The sequence below is a fragment of the Ixodes scapularis genome, unplaced genomic scaffold (genome assembly GCF_016920785.2).
Source record: "Ixodes scapularis isolate PalLabHiFi unplaced genomic scaffold, ASM1692078v2 PGA_scaffold0__279_contigs__length_252992795, whole genome shotgun sequence".
Classification (NCBI taxonomy): domain Eukaryota; kingdom Metazoa; phylum Arthropoda; class Arachnida; order Ixodida; family Ixodidae; genus Ixodes; species Ixodes scapularis.
The window spans coordinates 104242230-104256309 of record NW_024609835.1 but is presented as its reverse complement, the minus strand read 5'-3'; the positions used below and the strand labels follow the sequence as shown (position 1 = coordinate 104256309).

Sequence of the window (14080 nt, the reverse complement as noted above, 5' to 3'; positions counted from 1 at the left end):
GCCTGCGCTGCAGAAGCCAGGAATTATAGCCGGAATAAAAGGAACACAAGAAATACGAGGACAAGACTAAGGGAGAGGGGGAGGGGGGGGGGGGAGACAGCACGGCAAGGTGTTTTCTGTTTTATCCGGCCTTCGTCCTTGTTATATTTCTTTTATTCCTGTAACATTACCCCGATGTGTGCAACACTTGCAGCTTGCGCGTGAGCATAGCTTCGGCAAAGCTTGTGACTGCACGGGCTCGTCCGCATGAGCAGAGGCACGGCGGCGGCCAGTCGCCTTGCTTGCAATCGTCTATTAACGGCAAGATGTTTTGGTGGCGCCCTCCCATGGTTCCCTCTCGCGACGTCCTTACCTTGCGAAGAACAAGTTCGATGGTGTTTGTAAGAAACATGGTGGATGCCCGAAACTATTGCTCTCTGAAACCAACACTGCCGACACCGCCAAAATTGAAGGTCTTCCATAACTTCTATTTCCGTCGATGAGAGCTCCTTTACTGACGTCGTAATCAACATTCGGCCAACCATGGAAGGCCGACTACAGCAACGCTTTCGATCGCGGACGTCGCCAATATGGCCACGTGCGCGATCGAAAGCGGGGATGAAACGGGAGGCCGGGTGCTCAAGGAGACATCGGAAACATCTTTATATTCCAGGACCCAAGCATACTCGTCAAGCAATGCGCGTGACATAAAACTATATAAGACAGTCACACCTAGTAGTCCCAGCATGGGAGCCACTCAGATTAAAATACCGTTTTTCCCAAATAGCTGCCACGCTCTTTAAATCGACCGTGAAATTCGGTGTTTTAATCTATCGCGGTACGATTTTGTGCAGCGTTGCCCACAGACGGTGTATTTTCTGTTTGTAAAATTTGCAAAGACCCTTTCTGGAATTCAGTGCCATCTGGTGACTAAAATGGCAGTTTATCTTTTACTATACTGATGGCGGCAAATACCTGTGGTCTGCAGTATTTAATGGGGCACCGTCACTTAAAGGTCATCGGTAAACGAGAATGTGCACTTCACTACAATTATTTCTCAATCTCTTTTAGTGTCGATGACGAACCAAATGCTGCCAGTCGGAACGAAGCGCCAACCCATATAGACGCCTTGATAGAGTCCTATACTTCAAGGTGCTTTGAAGCCGAGTGAGTGCTACTAACAGATTGACTGGGCCGAGTTAGGAATGAACGCTTACGCAGCTCTTGCGTCCAATTCCTGCTTCACGTCGCGCTAACGTCGAGAATGTAAAGGCAACGAATCATCTGCTTAAGAGCATCTTCAACTTCTTCCTTCATCTGTAAACAGAAGGCCGCCATTAGTATAGCTCATATGCCGTTTTCAGATGATGATGATAGTGATCAAGTGGCCAGACTGAATTCCGGAAAGGATCTATTATTGTCTACACGCAGCCTCACGAGCTCCCATTGCCAAGCCGCGCCGGTCCAAACGCTACACCATATTCTAGCACAGTGTACCCAGGATCCCTGGGTTCTGCAGCGCGAGCTTTCGCTCCACGTGTTCCGAGCTCGTGTGCGCTAGTCGCTTCGGCCACCGATCTTCCCTAAGAAATATGAAACTTATCCATGAACACTAGGCGACAAAATCAGCGCAAACAAAATGTTGGCGCTTCTGTATTTATTTTATTGCATCTATTCTTTGCGTTCTGAATTTATAACGTTGGTTTATATGAAAACGTAAACCATCTCCTTATTTCAAGCGCTCAATGTATTGGATTTTTACCCTGCTCCGTGAAGAAGGGAGGGGGAGGGGGGAAAGGGATAATGACCCCCCCCCCCCCCCTTTTCTCAGCCGCCTCAGTGCGAAGTGACATTCGTTTAGTCACCTAAATTCATTGCTTGTGCAAAAGTGAAATGTGAAACACGATCCCACGAGAACCAAAGCACCACGTGAAATTGAAGTTTATAAAATTTGCGAGCGATGTCTCTCACGGTATTTATTTTTGATGGTTCGAACACACACTATTTTTTAGACTGTTTACATAGAGACGCCTCAATTTGTTTTAGAAACTTTTGAGCCGGACCAAGTTCAACGTAGAGGGGACCGGCTTCGGAGAACGGGGGCCAAAGTGTACCGTGCACCGCTGGTGGCTTCCTAGAAGAAGAAAACACACAGGACGACAAGGGTGAATTAGAGGGATGGTCTCTTTCTACGACGCTTCCCAACTATCACACGAATAGATCCCCGCTTTTTCGCCCCTACGTTCTGTGCCGACGCAGCAGGAAACATTTGCACTTTCCTTTGTCGGAAGTACCACATCTAATTTTCTGTCAGCAACATAGCCTCCTAGGCTATGGATTGACAATAAATGATGAAGACAAAAATAAGGTCCGTACACACGGTTGCGTTTGAATGCGTTTGACTGCATTACGTCGACAAACGGCCGCGAGTCACCGGGTCAGGCGTGCTTCGTGTAAAGCGTGGCCACCAATTCAAGGAGTAGTTTGGCAAGTGGCACACAAATCATGAATGTCCCGGTTACTCGCAGTCGTATAACTCACATGCACAGACCGCATTACTCTATAGCTTTCGTGCGGTTTTAAAAGCACATATGTAAAGCCTATAAATACACCCTGTGCATTATAACTGGGCGATTTCATCTTACAATTTGCAGGAACTTTAAAAAAATATCACTATATTTTTCTGGTTTTTGAGTTTTTGACTTCTAAAGGACCAAAGGCGGATTTTAAGATTTTGGGCGATCGTCACAGATCGCGTATTTGAAGCTTCGGCGGCTCAGATAACATGTCACAACAAATATACTTTTTACATGGCTTTTCAAACCACATTAAAAGCACTAGATGTTAATAAAAAATTTAATTGCTATTGGTTTTTTGTAAAAGAGATAAATAAACCTGACTCCTTTCACGATAATTATCCCGGTTTCAATTATGATAACTTTTATAAAATTCGATTTTATGATAAATTATAAATCTAATGAAAGCTGAAACAAATCTATATTAAAAAAGCCAACGATACCAAATAAATTTATGTTGGCGAAAAACGTCACTGACGACAGGAGGAAACTCTAAAGGTACAATTTTCAACAAAAACTTTCTTAAAAAGGCCATTATAAATATTGTTTCCCTACGAAGAACTTTTGGTTTGGTTTTATACATTCTGTAAAAATAAAATGTAATATATCGTTTTTTATTTGTATTTTATATCTTAAGATGCGAAGCTATATCGTAGTCTTTTGATTTTGCCAGATCGTTAATTAGTTGTTGGAACTTTCTCATAGTGTTGGTTGGCTTTAATATCACATTGCGACTTCTGCTCAAAAGAAAAGCTGAAATGTTTATATATTCTTAAAATGTCAGACATGCCCCGGCAAATTCAGGCGATTGATTCAGGCGAAGCTATGTCGCAGCCTTTTGATTTTGCCTGATTGTTAATTATTTGTTGGCACTTTTTCGTAGTGTTGGTTGGCTTTAATAGAACAAATAGTTAAGCGTTTTATTATTATTTATTTGTGAATTCTGTTCACCCCAAGTAGGGTGCTTATATAATATGTATAATATATAATATGCATAATATATAAATGCATTTATACACACGTTCAGCTTGTTTACTAAAAATAAAAAAGTGCAAGTAAAAAACAAAACAACAAAACATTTCTCTCAATTGAGTAAGGAAAAGTAAAAGTTTATAAATATTTTCTTCCAAAAGACTTATCCGGGATATCTGCGAAACTAGCAGTGTTGTAGGCGTTGTCAAAAAAAAAAAAAAAAAAACGAAATACGTTACTCGTTACTTGCAAAATAAAGGAACGCGTTACCGACCTACGTTACCTCAAAATAACAAGGAGCGCCTTACCGTTACTGCTAGAGATAAAATTCAACGCACGGTACTTTTTGCGTAACTTTTTATTTATAAATTGACGGTAACAGCGTTTTTTTTTTTTTTTTTTTTTTTTTTGGCTAGAGCGTTTTTTTTTGCAAGGACAAAGGGCGTGGAGGTTGAGGTTTTCCTTAAACAGGACTTTTTGCGTGGGGAAAACACTGGCAAAATATTGAAGGTATGTGGCATAAGTGCAAAAATTAATGGCCTGCCGCCTATACTTCGTCTCAGCTTAAGTCCAGACGCCGATCAACGCTACGAGATAATGGGACCAATGAAACAGCGTGAGAAGCGGGAGTGACTCGGCCTTTTTGGTTACGTTCGGTTCAGCGATGATAGACCACGTACAGAAACACGACGAACGCCAATATGGGGCCCTCTTGACGCTCTCTGATTAGTTTCATCAGTTTTACAGAGCGGGCTGCGTCTGGACGTAAAGTAAAACGAAGTGTAGGAGCAAGGAAGAAATGAAGTGTACTTTTTCGGGTCTTGGGAAGATGAAACGAGTAAAGTAACTCTGTTCCCTTTTACTATAAATAAGTAAGTTTTGAAAAAGTAACGAGTCCGTTGCTACGTTACTAAAAAAAGTAACATGTTCATGTAACACCGTTACTTGTAACGCGTTACCGCTAGCACTGGGTGCTAAAGGTAACCAAAAAATATAATTATAAATGAGCAGGTAGGCCTAGCGCGACATTTCGCCCTTTTAGAGCGCAGCTCTTAGGCGCCCGTTCCCGGCTTGAGCGGCGTCGACGTCGAAGTCGCCGTCGGCGTAACCGCGCGGTGCCTAACGGGTAAATTTCCCCGCTAAATCTAGCGGGAAAATTTTTCCGCTAAATCTAGCGGAAAATTTTCCCCTCTAAGTCTAGCGGAAAAATTTCCCCGCTAAATCTAGCGGAAAAAAATTCTCCGCTAGATCTAGTGGTTTTGGTCACTAGCGGAAAGATTTCCCCGCTAAATCTAGTGGAAAAAAAATTTCCCCGCTAAATCTAGCGGTAGAATTTCCCCGCTAAATCTAGCGGGGAAATTTTAGTCACGTAACCTGGGGGGTCACGTGACCTGGGGAGTCACGTGGACCCCCTCCTCCGAGGTCACGTGACCCCAGCAAGGTCACGTGCCCTCGGGGGGGGGGGGGGGTCACGTGTGACCCTTTCCTGTATGTCACGTGACCCCCCGAGAAACTGTGGCCCTCAGTACCCTTCCCTCCTCCTCCTCAAGAGCTGCACTCCAATTCGGCGTTACGGGGAGTGAACAGCTTTCACTTTTTTTCAACTGGCGCTTCGCGACGCGCGCTAAGCCTTATGAAAAGCTGGACACGTTCAAGCTTTTTTGTCTTTGTTTCATATTAAAAAAAGAAAAAAAAAGAAAAGCTCTCATACACTATGCGGAGGTACAGTGTTCCCCAAACTTAACGCCGGCATGAGATTTTCAGTTCTGGTCACTTTTTGTGCTATTCCTGGGCTTGCCGGTTCAACTAACTATACGTGGTGTCGTCTTGATTCCCTATCACAACCTGGCATGGTGAAGACATTCTAACAGCTGTTGTGACAAATTTAGAGTTGAGTAGCGTGCAAAATATCAATATTTGGGTGACCGAGTGGCGAGGTTTGGTTTGAAGAGCACTGTACATGCAATTACATAAAAACATCTAATAACGCAAGGTTACAAAAAACGCTTATTGTGACCTTAAAGCGACGTTAAACAGGATTAAAGGTTCACTACTTAGGGTTAGCAAATCGTTTTAACATAAAATTGAGGGACCATGGAGATATCGCGGGCCTTCATGGTGCGGGCTGTTGCCTTTCCGCGGTGCCGCGGCTCTTCAGAGCCAGATAAATATATTATTATATTATTATTATTATTCACCATTTTCAACCACAGGTCGCGTACCGAATGTTATGAGTAAAAACTGAAAGCCCTCTGCTCTTTTTTTTTTTTTGCGTTGCAACAGTGTGTGAGATGAGCTGCATCACTTTCTGAGCCGATTAAAAAAAAAAACACAAACATACAATTACATTTTATGTAAATGTATGTATATCCCAATGGTGTACGCAAGCTTTCTTTTTTTCGAAAGAAATAATCAAACGAATAGCATAAGGTTTAAACAAGCCCACCTTTTTACGAGGCTTAGTGTGCTTGGAAATGTGAGAATAGGAAAAAGCAGAAATTTGATAGGGCTGTAGGCACGTCGAAAATGTCTTGTTTGCCCCAATGACCCAGTCAGTCTGTGTAAACATTCTGGAAGAAAGTATCTATAAGCTTTTAATTCTCACGAAGCAAGTTTTTAAATTCATGTAATTTTGATTTCAGAGTTTCTAAAGTTCATAAATTGGATATTTACTTTATTTAATCGCATGTCAAATCGAAGTCAACGAATACTCTGATAAGGGGCCAAGAATTAAAATATTAATAGACATACCAGTTATGACTACCAAGCTTCGCGTCTTAAAATATAACTTCAAACATTTTGTATTTATGAATGTACGGATGTTATATACCTTACCGAAAATCAATCATACAAAAAAATTAAATTAGCATTTGAAAAATATGTTGAAATTGGGTATTTTAAAGCTTCCTGTTGCATTCAAATGCGTTTCTCGCCAAGATAACTTTATTCAACTATAACGATTTGCACTTGTAAACAGGTATTTCTCTCAGCTTTAATGTAATGTATGCAGGAGCGTACCAACCCGGGAAGGGGGGTGCAAGGGGGGCGTTTCCCCCCCCCCGTTTTCAAAAGGGGGGGGCAAGGTGTGTGTTTTGCCCCCCCCCCCCTTTCCCCTGAAACAGCCGCCACTGGACAGGGCAAACACTGGCCGGCGGCGCCCAACGAATACCAAGGGAACCATACCCCCCCGGGAAGAGGGGGGGGATCTGGTTTGCCCCCCCCCCCCCCCCCCCTCAAGAAAAGGTTGGTACGCCACTGAATATATTATTTATGTCATAAAATTGAATGTTATGAAAGTTATAATCATCCAAAGCTGGTAAATTACCTTGAAAGGGACCAGGTTGTGAATTTTTGTTTTACAAAAATAAACACCACAAGAACTTTTAATGGACATATTGCGATTTTAATGTATGCAAAAAAAAGAAAAAAAATATGTAAAGCGTTTCTTTATTGTGCAAAAGGTATACCTGAGCCTGGCGAAGCTCCCAAATATATGAACTTTGTTTATCACCCAAATCTCAAAATCCGCCTCAACCTTTTAAAAGTAAGAAAGAAAAAAAAAGAGAAAAATTGGAAATAATGGAAATAAATATGATGCAAGAACGGTTTTAAGTTTAGTCCTAGTAATGAATTTGCCCCACCACATATTTGTTTTAAAATATTTTTATACATGCCCCCTTTTCTCTAGACGATTTAAAATAAAATGTCTCAACAAGGATTATTACGCGTTACTACCGTGACGAATAATGTCTCACTCGTGTGCGGAAACTTAGTTATCCTTCTTTCTCTCTCTTTCTCATGCGCATGCGCAACCCCAAGCACCAACGCACACATGCTAGACGTACAGGGGAGGAATAGTGAATATATAATATAACGAAGGGAAGCAATCAGCTAATGGGAAAAAAAATATCGGCGATCAGTTTGTGTAGTTTCACACCATACTGCATCATATGTTTAACCTTTTCTATTAAAAAAAAAACACAAAACGTAAAGTATACAACGCGGGACACTTAGCAAGAACACGGGATCAGTGGTTTATCGCATTTCAAGGAAATGCACCAACGTAAGCGGTGACGTGCTTTGCTCAACTCTAACTTGTATGAGGGAAATGCGAAAAGCTGCAATGTCGTGTTTGTGTTAACTATGTCGGTCGCGGTGTTGTACACATGCAAAAACAAAGCAAAAGAAATCTTACCCGTCTTTAGCAAATTGGGCCCATATGTGCATTAGCATATCGCTGAACGTTCGGTCAGACTCTTCGTATTTTCCTGGGAACCTTGATGGCGATCCGAAGACGAGGGAAGCCTCCGTCAGGCGATCCACGTGATTCCTCGAGTAGGTTTCAGTATCCGCCGGGATGTAGCTGATAGCGTAGTAGTAGGTAGTCAGACCGGCATCTGCTAGCTTATAGGCCAGAGCAACGGAAGGGCACAATACGGCAAAGTCCTTCGCGCAACGCTCGACCGCCTCCACCACACCAGAAGGGTCACACGGCTGCGTGCTTCCGAGGCATTGTTGAACAATTTCGGAAGCCGACGGACGGCGATATCCCAGTGCGCTGAGCAACACGTGAAGTGCAACTTCGCCGTCTTTGACGGTCATGTTGTTTTGCTTTCTCAGTGACTCGAAACGACCGTCCAACACACTGAAGATGAACTTGCGACTCTCTGCGTCGCTATGCCCCATAAGGATTTCGGCATCAGTGAACCCTTTCAAAGCGAAGATAAGATCGGGATTTTGAGGCAGGAATTCAGTACCGTACGTCGGCAGAGGCGATTCAATGCCTTGCAGGTGTAGTTCTGCTTGGGCGCTTATAAGTTCGAGAGCCGGACGGGACTTGAGACATTCCAGAACATCGTGAGGGTGTGACACGAGGGAATGGGTACTCTTGGAGCATCCCACCTCTACCGCCAGTGCATCCGCCTTCAAAAGCCCACGGCTCGTGCTCTCGACGCCCCTCGACGCGTAAAAGGCACCTCCTTGCATTATCACCCTTTGAAATAGTCCCCTAGTGACTGGGGAGAAAATATGAAGTCGAATAGCCATTGAGCCGGCGTCCTCTCCGAAAAGGGTCACACGAGAAGCGTTTCCTCCAAACGCCTCGATGTTATCTTTAATCCACTTGAGTGCAAGGACCTGGTCGTACAGTCCAGCGTTCCCGGAGGCGTTCACGTTCACCGCATTCAGAAAGCCAAGAAAGCCGAGTCTGTAGTTGAACGAGACGACAACGACGCCCTGAGTGGCGGCCAAGACGGATCCGTCGAATAACGGATTGTCCGAGGAACCTTCCTTGAATTCTCCACCATGGACCCACACCATGACGGCCTTTGAGTTATTCCGAGTCGCCGGCGACCAGATGTTGAGGTATAGGCAGTCCTCTCCCATCTTGGGGACCGGAGCGTACGGGTCCGACGGGACGTCCAGAGGCGCCTCTTGTAAGCACCGCTTTCCGAAGGTCCTTGTCTTCTTGACTTTTGACCAGGGAGCCTTGGGGAGAGGTCTTTGGAAACGGAGAATTCCTGTTGGAGGCCTCGCGTACGGGATGCCCAGGAACGCGTGCACACTCTCGCCGTACACGTTGAGTTGCAATCCTTCGACGTCTCCGTTTTTTGTCCTCGCAATGGGGTTCGTCGATTCACATAAAGAGCAGATTGCCATCAACAAAAGCGGGATCCGCGTTGCCTTCATACTTCCGGTAAAGATGAATGCTGGAATTAAAAGAGGTGCTCACATAGGGGTGGCACTGAAAGGGCTGCTGCAAAACTAAGTAGATAATTAGAATGTGGATATCACTGAGAATAGGCAAGCCCAGGGAGGGCGGGGGGCACTTAATATTTTCAAGCTCTTTATCAACACCATGTCCTCGATACATAATGTGCAGGAGCGTACACATGTTGTCTGAGTCAGAAGGACTCTGCAGATACCTTTCGCGCTTCTGAAGGCGTCAAGGTTTCCGATAACTTCTGAACAATATAGCAGCAAAAAAGGAGACACATACAGCCTTTCGAGCCGCGACAGTATGTCATCGTAGCGTGTCTTTCTGTCCTCAAAAGATAAAGTCTGACCGCATGTTATTCCTAGCGCGCATGAAGGCACCCTAGTTATTCTCCTTGTTTCTTTATATAGCTGTGTTGTTACTGTACTCGGGCACAACCTTTCTTGGCAGTGCAGTCAAAGGCACGGCACGCGTGCCATTTCCCATTTTGAGCGCTGGTCAAAGCTGCACGTGCTCTCTCCTCTCCTCGGAAGTGCCAGAAATTTGTCCCCGTGTATAAGGGTCTGTAAATACCGCTCCGAATAGAAAAGCTCCGCAACATCTCTAGCTTCAACACAAAAAAGAGAGCCGGCATGTGGTGCAGTGTTATTCGAATCCAACCACTATTCAGACATTCCCAGTTTTTATAGTTGTTTACATTTACATGGCCGGGCAGGGGCGGATACCACGAGCAACTCAGCTGTGTATTTATTAAAACTGCCAGTAAAAAAAAAAAAAAGACAAAAAAAAAAAAAAAACGTGAGAAATTAAGATGTGTGTGATTTTAGACATCTGTTAGTCCAAACTCAAAAGAAACAAGTGAGATGTTAATCAAACAACACGTTTTTGGCAACTAATACCTCGAGGGACAAACAAATCCAGAAAATTATTGTCAGCATATTTTTATGTTCAATTCGCACCATCATGTGTATTTGGTGCAACTTAAAGTAAATCATTAATTCACGATCCAGTGTCTACGCTTTACTTCACTGCACCACATCATTGCAGAGTACTATCAACTTGTTTTACATCTTTTGTTTGCGTTTTCGCTTGTTTCATTGGCATTGTCACTTTACCTTAGCTTGTTTATTTTGTACCTATTTCTGCCCAGTGTCGGTGTTTCTCCAGCGTTGGTGCGCATTCGCTTTTTCTGTGTACTAGCTGTGTGCAATGAAGATGTACATTGTAGAAAGTTTTGTAACTTAGTGACAATATTTTTTTTATCTATTTGTTATAAAACGTTTGCGCGTTCAATGAATTTGTGCGATATTTTCTGCATCGCCCTTTCTTCCCTTCTCACCGGGACCATTCATTTGGTCTGCTAAGCAACAAGTAAATAGAAACATAGTAAGATCCCGTAACTAACAGAATACCAGTGGCGTGGCCAGGAATTCTTTTTGGGGGAAGGGGCACTGAGATGCCTGGGATGTCCAATATTTTGAAGGGGGTTGGGGGCGGGGGGGGGGGGGGGGGAGTTCAAGAGGATTGTGTGTATTATTGGGTCGGCTGGATTTTGCGGGGGGGGGGGGGGGGGAATGAAGCCCCAGTAACTACCCCTCCCTCCCTTGGCTACGCCGCTGCGGGTTACGCCTGAGTCAATGGCATTCCTTTTGTTTTTGATGAGACACATTTTATTCATGAAGTCAATGTCTTAACAATAGCAACTTCAATTATTATCCGCTCTTGAAACTGCAGGTAAAATAAATGAGAAAAACTGAATGTCACAAAAAGCTATTTCTCGACTTAAAAATAACGATAATGACGACTGGGAGAAACAGTCCACGTCCGGCGTCCACGTTCGGAAAAATCGGGTTTATAACCAAAGTCTAGAAGTTCGTACTTTACGTCCTTAAAAGTAACATAAAATAGCGTAGAGCAACAACACAGTCTGTGAATATCTCAAGGACACGACTTACCGTGGAAAAACTTCAGTCGAGCCCAACGCCTGTTTTGAGCCTGTGTATATCAGGCAACCCGGGAGATCGAGACTGGGGCCACTTGGGAGACCTCCTCCCATATCTGTGCGAGATAAGAGCACAAAGAGCTGTAGGGAGAGCACAATAGCGTCACGAAAGATCATGTGACGTTTCGATAAGGTGTCTTCACGAAGGGAGATATTTGAAATGACCCCCTCAATAATATCTATTTCATATATATATATATATATATATATATATATATATATATATATATATATATATAGACAAAGAAAATATAGCGTAGGATGCCGAAGACTATAAAGTAATAAAGTCGCACTTCGAAACGTTGGTGGAGTTTTAAAGCATTTAGTGAGTCGACGTTTCGGCCTGAGACAGGCCTTCTTCAAGACTGGTATATATATATAAAGAAATCAGTGCGTGCTACTATAAAAAAAGTGTGAAAAGATAACGTTGTTCTAAAGAAGATCGAAACTCGTTTTTCTTAAAAAAAATATAAATAAACGGAGGCAAGAAAGGCGAGAGAAAGAGAAATATTAAATGACTTCGGAAAGTTAGAAAAATAACGAGTGAGCAAATATGAGAGATGGGACAAATTAGAATGGAATAAGAGGGAAGCAGTTACAATCTATTGGCCTCGCCGGTTGAATCCAGAAACTCGAGTAGATATTTATACTGAATAGTCCAGCGATAGTGGACTGAGCCAGTTGGGAAGATAATGGTATCTTTCGATGGGATTGCCTAATCCAAGCGTGGAAAGCTTGGCCCGCGGAGTACGACGGGCTCCCGAGTATTATGATTGTGTAGCGGGATGTGGGCAAAGGTCTCATTGTCGAAGAATTGAAGGCAGCCGGGGTGATCAGCAGATATCTGGCACAGCCCCACCAAACTCCCGTTAAACAAAGGACGACAAAAACGCGAAAAGTCACAAAAAGGTTTGTCACTACACAAACTGAACTGAACGCGCCAGACCATTGCTACCATGTGGATGCCGATGTACGACACCGGTGAAACAGTTCGCCGACAAACTTCGTGCTGACGGAAGTGTTTCTTTTTTCTTATTTATTTTTTATTTTTATTTATTTTTTGTTCGTATCTACATTGACGGATAAATAAACAGACCCGGAAGGCGACATCTAACGTATTCCTGCAAAACACATTTCCCCACACCAATGCAGTTAGCTATTACAACCCCCTTTCACGCATCACCAAAATCTTCTCACCCACCAACATTCTCTTCTCTTTAGCTCCTTTCTTCCCCGTCAGTGCGAGAATTTTCCTCGTCATGGGAGAATGAGATTTCCAGCACGGGCATTTCTCCCTTACACTACAATACAATACAACCACGCAACCCTTTGAGAGAAATTGCCATTCGGCAACGCCACAACGCCATTTTTGACGTTTTTATGAGTTGCAAAAATTGAGGCGTATTAATAATTTGTCGCAAACGTTTTAGAGAGCGCTACAGTGTAACTTTTGTGGATCGCATGCAAGACTTTTGCGTTGCTGGCGGGAGCCCGTGCCGTCTCTTTGAAAACGAATTGAGCACGCGCCCACAGGGCCCGCCCGCGATAAGTCCCCACTAAACAGCTTTAGAAGAGAGTTAACGGAATTATTTGTTTTCCGCGCAGCTTAAGTGCATCAGTAGGGGCATGACCCAATCTCCTGTCAAAAACACGGTGCAGTCAACGCGTGCTGAAGTCGCATACTATACTCTCTGGCCAAACTTTAACGAGCCGACTTCGAATGGTTGTACTGCACCGACTACATTTCCCCTTTACAGCGTCGAACCACTGTTGTCATATATCGTAAGGGCACTCTGACCGCTCACGTATAATTATTCACAAAGTTGACTTCCTTTTCGCTTGGCCGTTTGCATAAAAAGCAAAGGCGCTGACGTGAGCGCGTGGCTTTGGAATGAAGCTTGATGACACTACGGCGCATAGCTGCGGGGCCGTAAGTTTTTTTAAGTTGCCGCGCGCACTAGCGTCTTGCTTCTTGCGAGACGCTGAAAAACACGTTAGCGGCGACGCTGACGTGAGCTAAGCGATGCTTCATGAATCCATTATATAGTGATGACGTGTGGGAGGGAGGCGTAGCCCTTGCCTTTTAGATGGTATTGCTCCAGTGCGCGAGTTTTTGCATTAACAAAGCATTGTGCTGACCTAGCTTTACGTGCCTGCGTCTTTGTCTGAACTTTACACATTTGTTAGATGAAGTATAGTGCGTCGTGATGCACATTAAAGACTTCGGTTTCTTTGTCATAGTCCAACTTGTCCATCTGCAGCGAACATACCGTATATTTCAAATGTCTATGGCTACGACTCCAATTACTGTATGTGCATTGTTATTGTCCAATCACCCCCCCCCCCCCCCTTTTCCGAAAAAAAGAATTACAAAACTTTGTTTTTATTGCGAAAAATGAACCACGCAACGAGGAACGCTCATTATCCGGCCAAGTGTAGCGCTAAAGGTCGTAACCCGTGCCAAAGGTTCAGCAGTAACCGTCGTTTTACTCAAACGTTATAACTGATTTTCAAAATTTTCAATAGGAAAATGGCAGCCGACAGAGCTCTCGAATGCATAGAGTTCTATGGCGCCATTTATCAAAAACGAGAAAAAATAGGCCCTATATTTCCATCAAAAACTTCAGAAAATCACTTATAACTGCATACTTTATTATTGCAATAAAGAAAAAAAAATACCGTAATTATTTTTGGGGACGCGCTGTACAAATTGAACAGAAATAAAATAAAATAAACGAACGAATGAAAGTATGAAAACATCGCTTATTACCTGCTTTCTAACCCACTGTACAACATATTTCAGTTTGTGCTTCCTTTCAAGCCACGTCGCGTGTC

The 14080-nt window shown here is 43.6% G+C and overlaps 1 protein-coding gene across 1 annotated transcript; it reads right to left on the bottom strand.

Moving 5' to 3' along the window:
- Positions 1-1914: 1914 nt before the first annotated feature.
- Positions 1915-11911, bottom strand: LOC8050793 (acetylcholinesterase-1). The gene is made up of 4 exons (XM_029968804.3): positions 11845-11911; positions 11199-11301; positions 7723-9235; positions 1915-2113 (listed from the first exon to the last, which is right to left on the bottom strand). Exons 3-4 carry the CDS (start codon positions 9213-9215, stop codon positions 1981-1983), a joined length of 1626 nt encoding a protein of 541 aa, XP_029824664.2. The 5' UTR covers positions 9216-9235; positions 11199-11301; positions 11845-11911; the 3' UTR covers positions 1915-1980.
- Positions 11912-14080: the final 2169 nt, after the last annotated feature.

Excerpts from the sequence above, each read along its gene's own strand:
- LOC8050793 (XM_029968804.3), bottom strand. The coding sequence starts at position 9,215 with ATGAAGGCAACGCGGATCCCGCTTTTGTTGATGGCAATCTGCTCTTTA. Across the intron at positions 2,114-7,722 it reads GCCCAATTTGCTAAAGACGG|GAAGCCACCAGCGGTGCACG; the intron begins GTAAGATTTCTT and ends TTCTTCTTCTAG.